General features: G+C 40.6%; 2 protein-coding genes across 4 annotated transcripts; one reads left to right on the top strand and one right to left on the bottom strand.

The window, feature by feature from the left end:
- The first annotated feature begins 648 nt into the window (after positions 1 to 648).
- On the top strand, positions 649 to 7,269 carry LOC109035075 (uncharacterized). The gene is made up of 6 exons (XM_019048555.2): positions 649 to 1,291; positions 2,230 to 2,332; positions 2,654 to 2,760; positions 3,257 to 3,702; positions 5,073 to 5,466; positions 6,245 to 7,269. The coding sequence occupies exons 2-6, from the start codon at positions 2,230 to 2,232 to the stop codon at positions 6,749 to 6,751; spliced, it is 1,557 nt and encodes a 518-aa protein (XP_018904100.2). The 5' UTR covers positions 649 to 1,291; the 3' UTR covers positions 6,752 to 7,269.
- Positions 7,270 to 7,717: 448 nt separating this feature from the next.
- LOC109035085 (uncharacterized) lies at positions 7,718 to 15,733 on the bottom strand. 3 transcript variants are annotated; one of them, XM_072297974.1, is made up of 5 exons: positions 15,421 to 15,733; positions 14,012 to 14,114; positions 13,252 to 13,429; positions 12,382 to 12,459; positions 7,718 to 10,316 (listed from the first exon to the last, which is right to left on the bottom strand). In XM_072297974.1, exons 3-5 carry the CDS (start codon positions 13,358 to 13,360, stop codon positions 9,832 to 9,834), a joined length of 672 nt encoding a protein of 223 aa, XP_072154075.1. In that variant the 5' UTR covers positions 13,361 to 13,429; positions 14,012 to 14,114; positions 15,421 to 15,733; the 3' UTR covers positions 7,718 to 9,831. The 3 variants fall into 3 exon arrangements, with proteins under 3 accessions (XP_072154075.1, XP_018904113.2, XP_018904115.2); XM_019048568.2 differs by having other exon boundaries at positions 13,252 to 13,341; positions 15,421 to 15,708; XM_019048570.2 differs by lacking the exon at positions 15,421 to 15,733 and having other exon boundaries at positions 13,252 to 13,341; positions 13,987 to 14,114.
- Between the last annotated feature and the right edge of the window lie 5,400 nt (positions 15,734 to 21,133).

The raw sequence follows: 21,133 nt of genomic DNA, 5'->3' as shown, positions 1-21,133 counted from the left end.
CCTTCTTTTTGCCTTCCCTTTTCTCCATTTTCTTATTACCTACCTAACTATGAAAGGAAATTGACAATGGTTCAAAGGGTGGGTCTAAAACTCACGAAATTTACAGCCAACTGAGTAGATTTTAATGAGTAAAATCAAACAGAATTTACTTTGAATGCACAATGTAAGCATAAAATTATAAAGTATAGTAAATAGACGCTATATTAACCTTACATTATTGGTAGTGGATATGGATATTTATAACAGTCATTTCGTATAAATTACTGGCACGAAAGCATTAGAAGAGATTGGGTATATTTTTTTCGGATCCAATTCTACACATTCGTGACTGATTTTAGCAATTTTATCAAACTGGATCCGAATATACCGCATAACCTCGTTTAATCCCATCAATCAGAATAAATGGACGTATTTCTGTCAAACGGAACTAAGCGCCAATTTGAGTTCCTTTTGAGGAATTTAGAATGCCGGATAGCGCGTATGTCAAACGGAACTAAGCGCCATGGAAAAGCATTGCGAGTATAGGACGGTATGAGCCCGACGCCTGACGCCCGGTTCCGCCGCCAATCCAAGCCCCCCTCTACCTTCCTCCTCCGATGGCGCTTAGTTCCGTTTGACAGAAATACGTCCAAATGTATATCAGTCGAAAAGTCGATAGTCGCTATTAAGTAATGCCCGGATTCTCAGTGGTGTTACGTGATTTGACAAAACTAGGGGCATCGAGAGAATTAGCTCCTATTTGATGAGGACTGATAAACGCATGAACTGAACAAATATTGCTTTAGTGGCTTTTTGTATGTGGTATCGTTTGTACGCGGTGTTTTATTTTCCATCTGTACCGATAAAAATTGACTGTTTCATGGCGTGCTTTCTTGCCACAGGGCGGCCAATGCGGCCATGTGAGAGCTCAAAGGATCCGAACCGCGTCGGGCTCGGGAGTTGGGCTGCGTAGCGGCCAGGGGGATCCTAATTTTTTTCCTCCTCACGCCATGATACTTTTATTTGTTTCTTTATTATTTTTTTACAAACATTTTTCCCCTCATCGCGAGAAGCCGGAGATGGTTGATGCGTAGAATGGCAAAAAAGTGAAACAAACTGATCATGCTGATCAAAACGATGACGTTGCACGCGAAAGTGCAAAACACACACGGATGTTATCAGGAGGCAAATTATTGACCACTAATAATCAGACGATCAGTATGAAACCTCATGGATCAGCTTAGTCTTTCATGAGGCTCCCTGCCGGCTACATACAACGTGAAAACAAGGCGTGCGTGTATTCGACGAAAAGGTGAGAATTTTTGAAATTATAAATTCCGAAAGGGACATTGTAATTACTGACCGACTGGCGAGAGATCGCTCACGTCAATAACCGATCAGATTTTAGGAAGATTAATGTGAGTCTTTTGAACAAACGATAGAAATCTTTTGGTTTTCACAACCTTTTTTTTAAATTCAGTGATTTATATTTTATCATGGGTTCATCCTTACCTACGTCACAAGCAAGTAGTGACTGAAAGCAATTTGCAAAAATGTTTATGATGAACATAAAAAACATGAAGGATTAATGAAACTAGAAGCGAGCACTAATTATAGCATGTGGAATAATAAAGTTGTTTCATCTCCTTCATGAATGCTCAGCAGCAGTTGACCTACTCACGCGTGCGAGCGTGTAGTGCAACCAATGACCTTAGTTGAGTTTGGTTCGGATAGGCAACTAAACTAACTGCGTGGTGAGGCAAAGAGTATGACGGGGAAATGAAGGCGCTCCGAGTTGAGCTCCGAGCTTTCTTAACAAAACAACTTTCATTATGTCACTGCAAATTACAGCGCTTTGACGAGGTGACACGCAGGCTGCTTGCAAATTACCGAAGATCGCTGATTGCCTTTGACATTTAGAAATCATTTTTACATTTTTAATAAAATACCGAACGCGGTTGTAATAAACTCTCTTAAGATCCGCGTGAAGAACTGAGTATTTTTTGAGTGCAGTCGTAAATTTTGCTCAGAATCTCACTTTGAATTTCTTGTGATGAAGAAGTTGCACTGTAGGCTTTTCAGCATGCTCTTCATTTCCAGTTTAGAATCTTGCAAAGTTCCGAAACCGAAGGAGGAAGTCATTTTAAAATATATACGTTTAAGATGTAATAAAGAGGTTACTCTGAAAGAGGAGAAGATTGTATAATTTTATAGCAGATTTTTAACCTTCTGATTTTCTTTATTTTTCAGATGGGGATATCCTCAAAAAACACCGAAAGTTTCGGTCGACCGTTGAACTGGTTGGTATTTCAGTTGATGACATCATTACTCATAACAACGGTCTCAAAAACATGTAAGATATTCATAAATTCAAAAGGCTAATGAAGCTATGAAAATTGTGCTTAGATAACCTTTTCATTCTATACTCATTCGTGTAATTGAAAAGTATGGATCGCAGTAGCTATAATGAATGTCTTGAAAAACATTAAAGAGCAATTTCAGAAGACTGAAGACAAATAAAATGTAACAATATACAACCTGTTTGAAACTTCAGTGTTCAGTATCCAGTCGCAAACTTGCGTTTGGGTTTTGTAGCCAATTATCCTAAGAATTGAGTGCATGCCAAATGTTACATTTGCATTTTTTTAAGTGATTATATGCATATTTGTTGCAGGCGAAACGGAAGGATGGCTGGACCTCCTCGAATCCTCCGAGGAAAATGATTCTTCCAATTTGGTTGCGGGGTCCGCCCCCAGACCACTCTTCGCCGCATCTCCTAAGGTAATATGCAATTTTGAATAAAGAGGGGAAGGAATTGAATACATTTAAAAAAGAGACATGGCTATGCACATTAGGAGTTTTGAAAAAAAGAAAGGAGAAAAACCATATTCGTGTATTGAAACTTTGGAAAAAATCTATGTGCTCGATATTTACGGAAAAAACTCCACTCCACTCTGGGTAGGCATAGGAATCCCCCCCCCCCCTAAATGTGCCCGAAGGGTAGTGGCTCTGCTTAATTTATGTTGAGGGTGGGGGCGAGGCGTGCTGCCCTCTGACACCATTTGAGATGGTCAAAAGGGACCCAATGTCACTCTACAATTGACTTTTAAATTTTTCGGGCCAATTTAATTAGATCTAGAAAATTTAATACACTAGTTATACCTTTTTAACCTCCGCGTGACACCCACGCTATGTAAAAATGACCGATGTCTCATTTAAAATTTATTACAAATTATATGTACAGCTTTAGTGTTCATGATGTTCTTTCACCCGCCAGCACAGCACAAAAACCCTGGACAAGAACCCTTTCATCCAAGCCGTAGAGTCGAAGTACTTCGTGGACAAGACGCCGATGATAATATTTTTCCACCAACAGACGAAACCAATCCTGGTGACGGCGCCGCGGTACTTCGGTAAGACGACGAACCTGTACATGCTCCGGAACTTCTACGAGATCCTGGTGGACGAATCTGGCGTCGAGGTTGACAAGAACCATACGGAGAACCGCGCCTTATTCGCCGGTCTCGTTAAAAGAAAACGCGCCTCCAAAAAAACCATCTTCAGGGATGAGAAGTGGTGCGACGAGCAGATGGCTACACATCCTGTCCTGCACTACTCGTTCGAGAACCTTACAATCTCTAGGGTCATGAATTTCCTCAAGTCCTTTCAACAGCTCACGGCGCGAGTCTGCAAGGAACATTCCTATCTCCTCAAATCCGACAGGTTCGTCATTGATGTTTTTTCGGTGTCCTTCAACCTCTCTAATTTTCAGGAAAAAGATCCAAATTCATCAAGAAACGACGCACAATGGATCGAATCAAATAGAGTAGGTGGACATGAAATTTTAGACTAAAACAGCAAATTTTGATGTTTATTTCGTCACATTTTGAATTGCAAGGGAAGCGCGTAGGAGCAAATCTCACGAGGAAACCAATGGACCCACTTTCCGAACCTCAAAATTGTGTATATAAACGGAGTTATAAGCTTTTAAAGTTTTCAAACTTTGTCCGACCTATCCTATTGACTCGATCCACTGTGCGGCGGTCAGAAAATCCATTTTATTTGTCACAAACGTAAATGCTAAGAAATTGTTTTGTTTAAAGCGCAATTTTGAAACCCTTTTTTGGTGGTTATAAGTTGGAAAGTTGAGAATGACCTGGAGGTTTGGAACGATCTCTACTAGTTCGTCGTGAATAAGACATTTTTCAGATTTCATGAGCCCCCTCTCCCCCTCAAAGGGTCATTCCTATTCCCCTCCAATAAAAAATATTCGTAACAAAGTTTTACGAAGTTACGACATTTCCGGCAGCTCTACGGACCCTTCCCCTAGAAACCTTACGTAATTTTTGGACGACCGTTTAAGGTGCGGCACTTGATGTGCGCGAGTCCACCGCATAAGTCGGCGACCGAAGATAGTGCAACGAGCCGTTGAGGAAACTCGATCGGTTATTCTTTGACAAATGGACATGTTGCAAGTGTGAGGAATTTGCGATTTGACTGTAGATTCTGGTGTAAAAGTTCGCTCAAAAAAAGCTCTCAAGTTGAAGCCAAAATGGAGGAGATATCCCACGCTATCCTGAGAGTCCACCTCTACATCAAGACGAGCTCTCCATGCAAAGACAGGCAGCAAATACATTAGCAGGGTTGCCGTGTTTTCAGTTTTGGAGTCCCCAAATAAAGAGGCAGCCCTGTCAATGTATTTGCTCCCAATCTTTGCATGGAGAGTTTGTCTTGATGCAGAGGTGGACTTTCAGGATATCCCCTCCATTTTGGCTTCAACTTGAGAGCTTTTCTTGAGCTTGGGAGTTGATTTCAGAGAGAACCAGTGGCACCATCGTGTTTCTCGCGAACTTTTACATGAGAATCAACAGTCAAATCGCAAATTCCTCACACATGCAACATCTCCATTGTCATGCCGCACCCTCGGTCGCCGCTTTGTTCTGCGGACTTTCGCGCCCTAAATGCTGAACCTCCAAACGCGTACTTTGGATTCCTGAGAAAAAAAGAAGAATAAATGGAACATCTCGACTGTTTTCAATTTGTGTTGAAATCGATTACCAAAAACGTGTTTTTTCTAATTTTTTATTTCGTAGGTTAAGTCCAGCGAACATAACGTTGTTACGTTCTTACTGCGACGCATCAGCCTCGGGGGTGACGCGACAGGGGCTGTGCGCCTCAGGGCGCGACATGAGCGCCCTTCTAGCCGCCTTCTTCGGGCGCCCCTCCCTAGTGCTTCTGGACGAGCTGGACGCTCCTATTCTTCGGCTCCTAACCAACTCGATTCCCGATGCGGAAATGCGGGAAATATTGGCTATCCTCAAGGAGTTTTCAACGGAGCTTTTTATCAATAATCCCGCTGTCGTCGACCGCGCCTTCCTCACGGGAAACACCGAACTCTCAACCATCGTTGCGCCGTCCAACGCTGTCCATTTGAGGTTCACTCAGGACGAGGAAATTACGCCTTTCTTCGGATTCTCTGAGTGGGAGGTACGCAATATGAGGGGCTTGGAGGACAAGGCGGAAAAGCACAGTTTTTGCTATCGCAAGAAACACGTGTTCGAAGTTCCGAAATTGCATGGATACTCATGGCGCGGCAGAAAAAAGTTCAAACTGACTTTTTTATGCTTAAAAATTAGAATTTGGGAGCGAAATTTTCACACAACATGCATTAAGATTAGTTTTACTTCGAATCATAAATATCTCAATTATTTCAAAAACTGCACTTATGCGCCTTGTCCTCCAAGCCCCTCATAAAAACAGAGTATAATGGGGATGACTGCCAGGCGAGGTTGCCAATTCTTGGGGAAAAAATTGGGAAAAGGAAAAACGCCGTATGAACAAGCGAGAGTTGCCAAATTTCACCGGATAAAACACGAATTCCCCGGTAAACTTATGAATAAATTTCATCAAATCTTTCAGATAATTTTGTTCGCAATTTTACCTAAAGTTTCTGAAAACTTCATAGAAAAATATTCATAAATTTTCTAAAAAAATAAAATTTTAGTGTAATTAAAAATATTAAAAATAAAATTTGGCAACTCTCGAAAGTTCATAAGGCGTTCTTCCTTAATAATATAGCACGGTAGTTTTTTGCACGATCAATCAAAAAAACGACACAGATGACTATGCGCTCCTCTCATGAGCACTAGTATCGCAACTACACATGCTTGTATGGGTTATTCAACCTCCATTACGTTCATTGAAAGCTCCCATTTATTTCTGTAGAGAGCGTGATATGATACAACTTTGGTTGATTTTATTTCAGATGGATAATCTGATCCGAGATTCGGAGCTGCATGATAGAGACATCCGCAAGTACTACGACGGTTATCGGGGTCAAAACTCATCGGAGTGGGTGTACAACCCGTATTCCCTCCGCCACCATCTCATCAGACAATATAATGGTGTCTATTGGTCTTCAGCGCTACCTCTCGAGACTTTCACTGCCCTCTACAAGAACAGTGAATTTGTCCGGGAGATCTTCGAAAATGCCACCAAAACAGATGCCACCGAGAAAGAAATTAAAGTTCTTGGGCCGCATATCTTTCCCGTCGAGGAGAAAATGGCGATGCTGCGCGAAATGCTGGCCAAGGCTAAGCCTGTGACATCGATTGCCCAAAAGGCCGTCTTCGTTGATTTTCTCTACCAGCTGGGATATTTAACCGATAAAACGCAATCACGCACCAAACCTGATCGCGATTTTCTCGTTATAATACCAAACAAAGAGGTCACCGAGATATTTCGACAGTACTGTCAGAAAATGAAGGCGTAGGTTATCTTACACTGGGAAAAAAAACACATTGGATCTAGAGTCCAGACTCTTAAAAACATCGACAAGAAAAAATTCTCTTGATTCGATCAGATTTAAGCTTAAATCAAGAACCGAGTCTCTTAATTTGAGCGGATTTCCTTTTGACTTAAGCTTAAATCTGCTTGAATCAAGAGTCCTTTTTCTTGTCAATGTTTTCAAGAGTCTGGACTCTAGATCCAATGTTTTTTTTTTTGTTTTTTTCCAGTGTAGTTGATGAATGCATAGCACTAAAAAAACCGCCCCTCTTTTCCTGAATGAGTTACTCTGCAATCTTATTTAGCGATGACGATATTTAGCCATCTTACTTTTATACATCCCCCTAAATAGATGAGGGTTTTTTTGTTTGTTTATTTTTCACTGAAAATGTCATCAATAAAAGGGACTTTTTACAATGAAAAGAAATGCATGAAGAAAACCAGTAGGGAGAAAATAAGATACTTTAAAGCGGAAAAAGTGGGCTATTTGAGAGAAAACGGCGACGTGATAAAAATTTGGAAAGAAGACACGTTAGTGACTCCGGAATTTGCGTGCTGGCATCCATCGCATTCAGCCATCCCGTTTTGTCCCTGTCGCTGTCGCTTTCCCGAACCCTGTTAGTTGTCCTCGCATGAAAACCTCTTATTCATTCCACATCCTCGGTTCTCAATGGCCCCATACTCGTACCTATTACACTTATTAAGGCTGAATACCAGAGTAATTACGCCAGGAGAATGATAATCGTCATGTCAATCTCAGTACGTCGTTCACACCTGTAATGAATTTATTTGCATTCGGAGTGTCCTTCTTGGAAAATTAGTTAAATTAAAAAATTATACTTTGCATAATGAGCAAAGATATGAATCAGATATCAAAGCCTGAATCAGTTGTTTTTAGTGCTATATTGTGCGTAACTTTTTTGAAAAAAATAAACACCATAACATTGAAAAATTGGTTTTGACTGTGCTTTCATTTATTTGATTATGTCATTCACTTTCAGACATAATATTTATGGCTTCAAACAAAATGCTAAATTTTGTCTGAAAATTGGAAAGATTTTGTTTCAATATGTTAAAGAATGAGTTGCTATGAAAGTTTATGAAAATAAAGTTACCCTTAAGACTAGGAATCTAGGAACTTATGCGCTCTTCAGAATTTTAGCAGTATTTCTCAAAATAATAAATTCAAATTTTCAAAAATTTAATGTAATCTATCAGCTAACCAATATAAAACCGAAAAGTTTAGTACAAATTAGACAAAAGAGGTGATTTATACTAATTACAGCACCCACTATGGATCACAGAAAAAATTCATCTACTTTATAACTTAATTGTATTCTTATATTTCATACAATAAAATAATTCACTTGTCAGTAAGAAATCACTCACTCGCTTATTAACGCTTCACATAAGCCATCATTCACGGGGAAAGGGTATACTTATTGCCATAATCGCCTCCTTTTCACCTGAGGTCCCCCCAAAAAGAAACAGCCCTGCGTTCAGCCCTATCCTCTTAATGAGGACCTCACCAAATAAGAGCATGACTGAAAACGGAAGTGGGCTCTCTTATGCAGTAAGGATGATTTTTCACCAGCAGCTTTAATTTTCAAAACTTTTTTTGAGTTTGCGAGTTGAGATCAGACAAAAGTATTCACAAACTTTTGTTTTAAATGAAAGTTCAAATAAGAACCACACGCAGAGCCGGATTTAGGGGGTGGCCACATGGGCCGCGGCCCATGGCGGCAAATTTAGGGGGCGGCAAATGTTGTAATTTTTTCGAATGTAGGTATCAAGAAAAATATCTTATTCAGAAAAAAAATTACAAATGAGAGAAGGCGAAAAAATCTTTCATTTCCTGAGAGTTAAAGTAAAGTAATTTCTAATTAGTTCGTCTTTCGGTGATACAAGAGACAGCGCCTTTCATTAGTCTAGTTGAGAGAGAAACCAAACACGTAGTTTGGCCTGGAGTGGCGCAGCGCGGCGCGGCGCAGAGAGCAATGATGACGAGAACTTGAGATGGAAAGGAGAAGCCCTATCGGCGCACCGGTCGGCATGAGACACATGTTAGCGCCTACAAGACTCCATGAATACTTCACGCGTTGCGTCAAACGTAATGCGGTCAGCAGCGGTTGGCGTGAAACTCTTAGTGCCTTCAAGACTGCATGAATACTTCACGCATTGCGTCAAAAACAGTGCGGTCACTCAGTCAGCAGCGGTCAGCGTGAAACGCATAACGCCTACAAGACTTAGGGATACTTCACGCATTACTCCAAACACATTGCGGTTGGAGCGGTGGCGGAAATTAAAATCATTAGACCACATTCATGTTTATTCTTATTCATAATTTTTTCGTTCTTTTCTTATAAATGTAAGGTATCGTCCACACAGAGATATGTCTACAGAACTTAATTTTCGCGCAAAGATCGAGGATAATTGCTCCGATGTTAATGATCTAGTAATTTCGTCACCAACAAATTGCAACTTAATTTCGCAATATCGCGATTCTTCCGTTCCTACTTGGGTATGTATATGAACCAAATTCACTTGCAAAAATTCGCCTTTTCTCACTTCGTCTCCTTCCGTCCAAAGTAACACGACGCCATGCGACACTCGAAAATTTCCGCCGACATTTTATTTTTTTACAGGGAAATTTTTCAACGAGGCTATCCAAAACTTTCACCGAATTTTCTTGGTGCTCCCGATGAAATTCAGTGACATTTTCAAATAGATTCAACCAACAATTTCTCTGTAAAAAAATGAAATGGCGGCGGAAATTTTTGAACGTCCTTCACAAAAAAACACGTTGGATCTAGATTCCAGACTCTTGAAAACAATGACAAGAAAAAATACTCTTGATTCAATCGGATTTTTGCTTGAATCAAAACGAAATCCGCTTAAATTAAGAGGCTTGGTTCTTGATTTAAGCTGGATTCTGATTGAATCAAGAGTACTTTTTCTTGTCGATGTTCTTAAGAGTCTGGACTCTAGATCCGCGATGTATTTTTTTTCGAGTGTCGCATGGCGCTTGCGATACTTTGGCCGAGAGGTGGCGATTCGAATTCAGCTTCAGAATTTTATATCATCCTTAACTTCCTTCTTGTGCGCTAGGCCAACACTCGTTTTATGGAACGAGAGGCAAAGGCTGTGCACGAATTGAACGTGCATATTATTTTTCAAGAGAGTCCCGTCGATGCGGTGGGCCAGCATTTGCTTCAACCCTTCGTCGGCGGTGGCTTGAAGCTTGTCTTCGCTCGAGGCCAAAGTGTATTTGATGACGAAAGCGCTGATGGCCCCTCCCTCTGGATTCGGCATGAGGATGTGCTCGCAGACCCTCTCCTCGCTCTCTCCTCCGATTGGCACGCAGCTGTAGATCTTGGAGATCGGGTAGAACGAAGCGAAAACGAAGACCTCGTAGTGGAGTTTTGTCGACGCGTCGTTCCCGGCTGCGATGAAAGCTTTCAAAGCGTCCTCCAGTTGAGCTTTGAACTCGTCGAAACGAGCCAGAACCAGGAGGCCTGCCAACGGAATTTCATACGGCTTCTCTGTCGAATCTGAAATATTGGGATATTGCTTTCATTAGTTACCTGACATACGGAGAGAAAAACACTTCGTGCATGTGACCCGAAGTTGAGGTCATGTGGATCTCTGAAGTTTTGGGATCACGCATCCGAAAACTTGAGGTCCAGCTGCCGAAGTTCGGATCAGACTTCTGAAGGACTTCGGTACATACCGAAGGGTTCAGGTCACACATCTGAAGTACTCCGCTACATACCGAGAGCTTCAGATGTCTGACCCGAACTTCGGCAGTTGGACCTCAAGTTTTCGGATGGGGGATCCGAAAACTTCAGAGATCCATATGACCTCAACTTCGGGTCCCATGCACGAAGTTTTTTGTCCGTGGCAGTTGGACGTATTTATGCTAAATGGAACTATTTGCGAGTGGAAAGATGGGGTGTGCTCGTTAGTGCTCGGGCCATACGAATGAATGGGGATTTGAAAGTGTCAGTGACGTCAGCGGCAACGAAGCCGTCTCCGTTGTCGTGCTCGCTCGTCTATAACTCATGAGCCCTGACCACAAGGCTCTTGTCACATGTCCACGGCTCACGAGCTAGCATTCAATCCCTTTTGATTTAATGTCCAATCCCGCTTTTCAATTTTCTCAAAAGGAACTATAACCACTTTTACATTATTTCTAATGCAGCTTCTACGAGCATACCCCATCTTTTCACTTCCACATAGTTCCTTTTAGCATAAATACAGTTATAGTGACGTAGTCGAGGGCTAGGAGCCTTAGGGCCTAAGGTCCCCCCCCCCCTCATAGATTGGAAAATATTCTCCCAAAAAAGTAATTTTTCGTTACTTGCGAGATTTTCTTTACTTTGACCCCCTTTGCCCATGACACATTTTACGACCGTAGCTCCCTGCCCCGGGAAAATGTCTGGCAGCGCAACGGTTTCTCAGTTGTAACTTTACACAGTGAAATAGATTGTAATATACCGGGAGGTAAATTTTTCAGGAGATCAAGTTGCATCAAGTTTGGTCAAATATTCGTTCAAGTATCTCATATGTGAAGTTATGTAAGTTTACATGATTTTTGTCCCACAAAAGGGCAAGAAGATATTATATTTTTACTCCCCGGTTTTTGGCCTCGATTATAGCGGATAAAAATTTCAAACAGCTTTTGTTTCAAACTATTTTTATTCTATTATTTTTTTTCTTAACTACACTGGAAAAAAACACACTGGATCTAGAGCCCAGACTCTTAAAAACATCGACAAGAAAAAGTACTCTTGATTCAATCAGAATCTAGCTTAAATCAAGAACCAAGCCTCTTAATTTAAGCGGATTTCGTTTTGATTCAAGCAAAAATCTGATTGAATTTTTTCTTGTCAATGTTTTCGAGAGTCTGGACTCTAGATCCGATGTGTTTTTTTCCAGTCTAGGTAAAAATTTAAAGTCGGCACGGTTCGAGTTTGAATTGACATTTTTTTGACGTTTTCTGAAAAAAATGTCCAAACTTTTGCGAGATTTTAAGTTTTTTGACACCTATGTCTTTTCTCTTTAATGGTGGTCGCATACTGGTCTATTTGTAACTTTTTACGGGAAAAGGACTCTAAACTATACATGACTGAAATATATAATAATCTTATCTCAATCTCATAATGAGGCTGTTGCAGGGTCTACACATGGACGTATTTATGCTAAAAGGAACTATGTCTCACGCAACTCCTATGCACATAGTTCCTTTTAGCATAAATACGTCCATATTTCCTTAAAATCAGGTCATTATTGGGTAAATTTCAGAAAGAGACGCGTTTCCGAGCATACAGAAGCTCAAAGAGAGAGCTTAAGCTTAAGCTCGGTGAAGTCCGTCATTTATTTTTCCCTTTTTGGGGGTTTTGTTTTTTCGTTAATGTTTTTAGCATGCAGTTGTTTATTTGTTTAAGTTTATCTTTTACAATGTAGTAACAGAGGGATATATAGCACTTTATGACACCCTCTATAAATTAATGTAACAGTGTGATACAAACTCACACAATTTGATTATTTAAACAATAAAAGTTACATTTAAATTTTAAAAAAAGTGTCAGATAAGAATGAAGGAATTGTGCTTACTCGTTCCAGATGTGGATGAGTTTCCCGCTGCGCTGGAGTTATCCGCTTTCACACTCAGCATGAGATGGTTAAATGTGTCTGTAAAAGTCACAAAATGTTTCATTGAACCAGTGGTATCAAATGTGAAAAAAGAAATTAATATCTTAAAAATTCCGTAAAGACACAATGTCTGTTTTAAGCAAGTGGCAATGATGCCCTACGTGTGCTGCAGTTTTGCCGGACCCAATTTTATAGGTATGACGTCTGCATTACGTGTGATTGATATCTTTCAATCCATTCAAAGCGCAGGCTACAGAACAGAAAAACCCTGAAACACAGTGACCATGTAAAATTGAAAGTGTTATGTTTGGGTATAATAACGGTAAATCGGGAATCACAATGACAGGATAGTGTTGTGTCGTTTGGTGCTTTTAGCTTCTGTAGGGGAAGAAAATAAAAATCTTCACACAGTAATGAAGTTATGTCATTACCCAAAAAAGAAAAAAATAACGAAGAATGGAAAAAATACAATTTATATATTAATTAAAATTTTGACCAAAAACTTCCTGTTGGTTAACTATTACCAACTTTTATTTCAAAGCAGAAGAGTAATTTTTTATATCAAATTAGTATTGATTACAGACTTTTCGGAAACAATAACTTTGCCTGGGGCCCCAAATGTTCACAAAAATTGCCAAAATGAAGTAAAAGCTCCAATTCAAAGGGATCATTGCCATCGATAAGGTACATCTCCACATCTAGCAACATGCTTTTTATTTACCTACTGACTTATGTGGAATTCTTGTGATTTTGTGGTCTGGGTTACTTAAATTTGGAAAAAGATGATCGATGCGTTTCAAATTGTTCAATCCATTTACATTTTCTACTTACTCAAAGGGACCAAGGGCCTTAGTGGTACTGTATTTTGACTCTCATTTTCTACTGAGGATTCTTGGAGGTCTAGCCAACCTTGGGTCTCGCCTGCAACAAGCATGAACATTATTTTACAAGTGTGAATTTACTCCGTAAACCTGCCGCGGAGCTCAGCATAAGTTTGTAAAGGATACCTCTGAAAAAATACAATTATCAACTTACATCGGTGCTTTCAACTGTACATCTTAACGTATAGCATCAAATATTCAACAAATAAATAAATAAATAAAAAAAGAGGATAAATTGGAGCGAGTCAGCATAGCCAAGACGTGCACTTTGACTGAGCATAATCTTGTAATTTACACCTTTGAAGATTTTATTTTCGAGTTAGAAGGAAGCCTCTACAATACTTTGAACTATTATTGAGCTTAAAATCATGTAAAATTGTATTTCTTGCGCTGAAGCTTCTCTTGCTTAGGCAACAACTAGTATGTTTCTTGACCTGTTGGACGAGGAAGTTCTTGATACTTTATCTTCTGTTCTTCATGTTCCCTTCTGTACTGAGTTAATATAATTCGGTTTCGGGAACATATTGTCATTGAATTAATCATTTGTTTACCAGGGTTATTTTCCAAAATGTATTATAATTGTATGTTTATAATTGTATTATGTAATTGTATAAATGTATTATAATTGTAATGTACTTAAATGTATGCATAGAGGCAGAACTTTAATTTATTATCCAGTAGTTACCTAGTTGCATTAATGAATGTCTTACATGAGTTGAAAACTGTTGCGATGAGTAACGATGTCACCAGCTGTAAAACAAACCGGTTAAGTGATGGGGAAAAACTACTAACGTTTTGTGAAGACATCGCCATCTGCAAAATGAAGAAAATCAGAGTGTGTTTAATGTTTCAAAACGTGGAATGAAAAAAGGGCGTCAAAAGCATAGGGTTCGATGGATCAATAATAGATAGTTTACATTCTTTCTGTTAACTTTTAAATATTGACCGAGTATCGCGGGTGGAGGAAGTGTCATTCCTCTTTAAAGAAATTCAATTTTCATCTTCATCAAAAATTGGAAACTAATAGAATGTTAATGATGCACAGGAACAGTGATATACGATGCCCGAAAGCTAGGGAAATTGATGGCAATCTAAGATTTTCGAAATTTGAAAATCCAATTAGTTTAAAGCATCCGAAAATGCTCTTTCACTAAACTGCGTTGGTTGATCAAGCAGGCCAATCTTTATGCTATGTGATTTTTGGGGAAATCGATTTTCCGGAAAAATTCTTCTTTTTTCATGTGATGGACAGTGCCACGTACCATGTGACGTTCTATGTGATGGACAATGTGTGTGTGTGTGACGTAAACAGAGAAGTAGTATACCTCTCGTTTCCTGAAAAATTAACTCCAGTAATCTTAATCTTAATCATCGTAGCTATAATTAAAAGCACAAGTGGACCACTAAACAAGGTATGCGAATTTAAGTATTCTGATACACGATTCCTGATTAAAATTTCACGTAAAGCACGGTTTACGCGACGAAAATTACTGAGGACAATTTCAGTTATTTTTGTAGATAACTTCGTAGATAACTAATTTTAGGAGATAAATCCTAACTAGGACACTTGACGTTTTTCGATGCGTGAACCCAAACTTCCCGCTCATGAAAAAAGAGAAGAGTCAAATCGTGCACTAAGACTGAACGTCACCGCAAACAGTCTCTGCAGTGTGAAAATATGGGAATTAATAATTTTTCCGCATGGGCCTAACACGGATTCAAATTACACTCGCATTTCATTAAATCTGTGTGCATCGAAGATTTAAGTCGGAAAATTCGTGTATTCATTGCAACACTAAAAAATCTCTGATTTTAATGTATGTTTCGAAAACTAACTAAGATATCTATTACAAATTTACAAACATGTGTCAAAAATTTTAAGGAACACTAGAATTTTTTTTCTCTCTTGAAATGAATTGTGTTTTCCGAGAAACGCACTTAGGCAGTTGTAACATAAAAACATGGTTTGCAATGGATGTAATATTTACTAGGTACCATTCTTAATAGTTTAATTGGCTGTCCAATGAGACCAGCCCAGCGTATCAAAAATTTAACCAAGACAAAACGTATGACCGCAAATATTCCTCTCTTCAAAATGTATACCTCCAACAGCACTTACCTTTTTTCAGCAGGCGTGCTCCTTGTTCTCACCTCGCGAACTAATTAATTCAGTTAAAAATATCAATGCAAGAGACACGTCACGACTGATAGTCTGATCGAAGAGGTTTCATGACATTTGTTCGATTTCAGGTCAACATCTCGCTCTCTGATTAAACTCGTGTGTCTTGATAACGATATCATTTTTTTTTATTCCCTCTGTCTATGGTATTCCCTAACTTCTACTTAATAAATTGCTAGTTATGTTTATGTTTAAAAAAGAGAGAATTTCGGTTCTCCAGTTCCCAGCCGGTATCAATGTGGGCCAAAAAAAGTGCCTGACTTCGACTCAACCAGTCTATTCTTACAGGCGGCACAGAAGTGATTTTTTTAATTTTTTTTGTTCAGTTTGTTTCTATTTTTTTATTTTTTATTGGAGTGATGTTGTAAAATAGAAGAATAAGAAGAAAAATTGTGTACTTGTTTACGTCCACTATGGCTGCAGACGCATACCTAGCACTCCAATGACGATGTTTCACACTCACCTCGACCGTTCGCCTTCAATCTCCTGACTAGGCAATTTAAGGGACTTGAGAGCAATAATAATAGCTTGAGGCAGTTTGACGGCGATAATTTGGTTTAATTACGGCATTAGCTAGAGCTAAACTGATACTCTAATTAAGTATTCGGCAACCATTCCAATTCTGACTATTTCGCCTTCAATATTCTATTCAGGCAATATAAGCGACCAGGGAGCAGTAAGAGTTGCCTACGGCAGTTTCATCGCGTTCATTCGGTTCACCCGCAGAATCACTGATTTAATATATCACTTTACTTGCAAGTTCTTAATCAAAACTAACTTGATTAAGTTTCCGTCTTACGGTCGATCCCAGCCAACAACAATTCGGGCAGGACCGCACATCATAATGATTATCTAATTTCAATACGTAAAAGAGAAGGCAGTAAGATCAATCCTTGCCTTGCTGAAAGCAATTGCTTTGCTGTATAAGATGCGAGCAGGGAGCAGAATGCGTTTATGCATAAACGTCAGTGGTTTTTGACTGATGAAAAGATAAGATTTTCCTTCCTTTTCGCATGATACCACATCTTGAACCTACTCCGGGCTGCCAACTGTTGCTCACCTGGTTTTCGATTTATCGATGCGAGCATAATGCCTTTATTAATAAACGACAGTAATTTTAAATGGGGACAAAGGCTAAGATTTTCCTTCCTTTTCGCGTGATACCACATCACATACCTTCCCCCAAGTTCAAAGAGTTGTACGCTTGATCCTCGCATTCACGAATGCGAGCAGCGAGCAAAATGCGTTCATTCATGATCGTCAGTGATTTTAAACTGACGAGAAGATAATATTTTCCTTCTTTTTCGCGTGATACCACATCTCAAACCTTCTCCGGGGTGCCAATAGTTGCTCACTTGGTTTTCGATTTATTGATGCGAGCATAATGCCCATATTAATAATCTTCAGAAATTTCAAACGGGAACAAAGGCTAAGATTTTCCTTCCGTTCCGCGTGATACCACATCACATACTTACCCCCGAGTTTAAAGAGTTGTACATTCGCTTCAATCCCGATTTCCCGCATTTTAGCGGCGAGCAGAATGCGTTTGGAGATAGTTTCTGCATGGGTCCGCGTAGCGACCTCAGGAAGTAAATCACAAAGATTTTAGGCTTTTAACAAAGAAACGTGATGTTCGCAGGTCGAAAGTCTATCACCATACTGGCTGACTAAATACCGCCATGATGATGGAAATCTGGCCTAATCACCTACATCGGCATGGCCATCAGCTTCGTCAATAGCGTAGCCAACTACACAAATCACCGCCTCAAATCGCATTCCAAAGTATGGTTCTCCAAGATGCACGGCATGACCAATCGCATTCCAAAGTATGGCTCTCCAAGATGCACGGCATGACATATTGCATTCCAAAGTATGGTTCTCCAAGATGCACGGCATGGCCATCAGGTTCGTCAAAAGCGTAGCCGTCCACTCAAATCACCGCCCCAAATCAAATTCCAAAGTATGGTTCTCCAGGATGCACGGCGTGGCCATCAGGTTCGTCAAAGGCATAGCCGTCCACACAAATAACCGCCCCAATCGCATTCAAAGTATGGTTCTCCAAGATACACGGCATGGTCATCAGCTTCGTCCACAGCGAAGCCGTCCAAAAAAACCACCGCCCCAAATCAAATTCCAAAGTATGGTTCTCCAAGATGCACGGCATGGCCATCAGGTTCGTCAAAAGCGTAGCCGTCCACTCAAATCATCGCCCCAAATCACATTCCAAAGTATGGTTCTGCAAGATGCACAGCATGGCCATCAGGTCCGTCAAAAGCGTAGCCGTCCACTCAAATCACCGCCCCAAATCACATTCCAAAGTATGGTTCTCCAAGATGCACGGCATAGCCATCAGCTTCGTCAAAAGCGTAGCCGTTTACACAAATCACGGCCCGAAATCGCACTCCAAGGTATGGTTTTCCAATATGCAAGGCACGGCCAATAGCTTCGTCAAAAGCGCAGCCATCCACACAAATCACCACCCAAGAAACTCGGTCCATCTACAACTTTTACTCAAGGATATTTTTCGATCCGGATCTTCATAAGGACGTAAATACAAAAAATGCCGGTCAATAATTCTCAATTTTCAATTTCTTTCAATTTTACTCACATTTAAATTACTTTAACATTAAAAAGTATAGTTTATTCGAAAAGTAGACTCAATTACCTACAGTTTCAAAAAAATGAACTTTCTAGGTCCATTTCTTGCTTCGTGGTGAATTTTTGAAAACATGTCCAATTTTCAACTTCATCGCACCACAGTGCGCAGTTCCCGAAGGGGATTCATGGGGACTTAAAGCTAAAAACTCCTTTTTATATGAAGAATCGATTGGGCCTAAATCCAGCCGTATGTTCGTTTTTGGCCATCAAAATACTTCGTTTCCTGGACTAAACGTATTTCTGCCGAACGGAACCATGCACATTAAGACATGAGCCCTGAGATCCATAAGAATATATGCATAACAGGGCTCACGGTCATAATGCACATAGTTCCGTTTGGCAGCATTACGTCCACATGATCTTCCTCCCTCCCTCTCTACGCAACTTTCTCTATAGATCGCCAAGTTCAAACAGAAGCAATACCTTCCCAAAAAATTGCACGACATCCATGATAGGGGGAGGGGGGTAGACGCTCCATCCGCTAAAATCATTTTCATCGCCTAATTTTCTTGGGGGGGGGGGGGGGGGTTAGCGTTGGGTACTTTTTTCGGGGAAGGTGAAGGTATTAGTAATAGAGGGATGAATTTGTCCGTAATTTAAAGGGAAGGGAACTTCGGTGGCATTTATTCGATTTCATTAAAAGTTTATTAAATTTCATGAGCAGGATGTTTAGGCTAATGGATACAGAGATTTTTCATCATATTGATCGTCCCGCGATAGAAGTAAAAGAAACAAGGAAAAAGGGGGAAAACACTACTGCGTAATGTTTTTCAAGAACACTCCTGTAAATTTTCCCACAACTTTTAGAAAATTAAAACGCAGGATATCCAAAATCTAAGCTCAGATTCGGATTCCTCGTGAAAAACTGATGCGATTTTAAGCATCATATGTTAGAATAGCGTGAAGGAAAGAGGTTTAATGACGTAAAAAAACACTAATGTGTGATCAATTTTCAAGGACAATTCGGTAATTTCTCCTACAATTTTAAATGGATTAAAACGCGTAATATCCAAAATCTGAGCTCAGATTCGGATTCCTCGTGAAAAATTGATGAGATTTCATGTATCATACAGGGTGTTTCAGACCACCCGTACCAGGCATTTTTCTCGGTTGGTATAGGTCGTACGAAGTCGGAGACCGCGGGGTTGAATAGGGAATTGACCCCAAGGAATCCGAATTTCGTGGTCCCGAAACCCCCCCACCCCCCCTTGGGAGGTAAAGAGGGGGTCACGATGCTAAAAGTCACGGTTCCCGACCGAATTGCGGATAGATCGCATCAGAATTGAAAAGCACGGAAAATTTCACGTGGAATTGACCCCTTAAAATCCAAAATCGGACCATCCAAGGCCCAAATTTGATCCCCTAAAGAGGGGGACAGTACCCCCCTCCATAATTTCTCTTTGGTCTCAAAATTGACGTAAATTCTCCAGAAAAAGACGGTTTCCCAGGTAATCGACCTCGAGAAATCCAAATTTCATGATCCCGAAGCTCCTCTAGCTCCCCTTGGGGGTTAAACGGGGGGGGGGCCCAATTTTAAAAATCGGGGCTCCTTTCCGAAATGCAAATTGATTGCATCCAAATTGAGGAGCAGAACACATTTACATCTTAAGTGACTCCTAAGAGTTCTAATTGACCCCCCTGAACGGCAGTAAGTAACCCCTGAGGAAGGGGGCCTCGCCCCCGCCAAAAATTTCTCAGGATTCCTCTTTGGTCGCAAAATTGACGTCGATTCTCCAGAAAAAGACGGTTTCTCATGTAATCGACCCCGAGGACTCTAAATTTCATGTTCCCTGAGCTCCTCGGGGTCGATTACATGAGGAAACCGTCTTTTTCTGGAGAATCGACGTCAATTTTGCGACCAAAGAGGAATCCTGAGAAATTTTTGGCGGGGGCGAGGCCCCCTTCCTCAGGGGTTACTTACTGCCGTTCAGGGGGGTCAATTAGAACTCTTAGGAGTCACTTAAGATGTAAATGTGTTCTGCTCCTCAATTTGGATGCAATCAATTTGCGATTTCGGAAAGGAGCCCCGATTTTTAAAATTGGGCCCCCCCCGTTTAACCCCCAAGGGGAGCTAGAGGAGCTTCGGGATCATGAAATTTGGATTTCTCGAGGTCGATTACCTGGGAAACCGTCTTTTTCTGGAGAATTTACGTCAATTTTGAGACCAAAGAGAAATTATGGAGGGGGGTACTGTCCCCCTCTTTAGGGGATCAAATTTGGGCCTTGGATGGTCCGATTTTGGATTTTAAGGGGTCAATTCCACGTGAAATTTTCCGTGCTTTTCAATTCTGATGCGATCTATCCGCAATTCGGTCGGGAACCGTGACTTTTAGCATCGTGACCCCCTCTTTACCCCCAAGGGGGGGTGGGGGGGTTTCGGGACCACGAAATTCGGATTCCTTGGGGTCAATTCCCTATTCAACCCCGCGGTCTCCGACTTCGTACGACCTATACCAACCGAGAAAAATGCCTGGTACGGGTGGTCTGAAACACCCTGTATGTTAGAATAGCGTGAAGGAAAAAGGTTTAACGACGCGTATAGATTCTGTCGTACTTCCCCTTTGTACTACGCCGCCGCCTGTCGCCCGAAAGAAACCGAACGGGGAGGCGCCACTTAGCGCCGGCTGAGCGTTCGGTTTCGTCGCGAGGAATTTCTCACGATAAATTCTTCTTCTTCCTCCTCCGCTGACCCACTGAGCACTTCCCATGTTGCCACGTTGCATTCATATGCTCGAATCAGTATGCCTTCGTTACGTCTCTTTCCCTCACGTTATGCTCGGGTATAATACATGAAATTGTATCGATTTTTAACGAGGAATCCGAATCTGAGCTTCGATTTTGTGTATCACGAGTTTTAAGTCAAATTTTCCAAATTCGAAAATCTGAAATGACTGACGTGGCTTAAAATGCTTCTCGGCTCCTGTTCGATGGATTTTTCTGAAATTCGGTGTCAGGGTATGATACATGAAATTGTATCGATTTTTAAAGAGGAATC

Source organism: Bemisia tabaci, chromosome 3 (genome assembly GCF_918797505.1).
Source record: "Bemisia tabaci chromosome 3, PGI_BMITA_v3".
Taxonomy (NCBI): domain Eukaryota; kingdom Metazoa; phylum Arthropoda; class Insecta; order Hemiptera; family Aleyrodidae; genus Bemisia; species Bemisia tabaci.
The sequence above is the reverse complement of the archived record's forward strand: the minus strand, read 5'-3'. Positions and strand labels throughout refer to the sequence as shown.

Coding starts and splice junctions, on each gene's coding strand:
- LOC109035075 (XM_019048555.2), top strand. CDS start 2,230: ATGGGGATATCCTCAAAAAACACCGAAAGTTTCGGTCGACCGTTGAAC. Junction 2,761..3,256: donor TCTTCGCCGCATCTCCTAAG/GTAATATGCAAT, acceptor TTCACCCGCCAG/CACAGCACAAAAACCCTGGA. Junction 3,703..5,072: donor TATCTCCTCAAATCCGACAG/GTTCGTCATTGA, acceptor TTTATTTCGTAG/GTTAAGTCCAGCGAACATAA.
- LOC109035085 (XM_019048568.2), bottom strand. CDS start 14,114: ATGGCGATGTCTTCACAAAACGTTAGTAGTTTTTCCCCATCACTTAAC. Junction 12,460..13,251: donor AAGGCCCTTGGTCCCTTTGA/GTAAGTAGAAAA, acceptor TGACTTTTACAG/ACACATTTAACCATCTCATG. Junction 10,317..12,381: donor CTCATCCACATCTGGAACGA/GTAAGCACAATT, acceptor CCAATATTTCAG/ATTCGACAGAGAAGCCGTAT.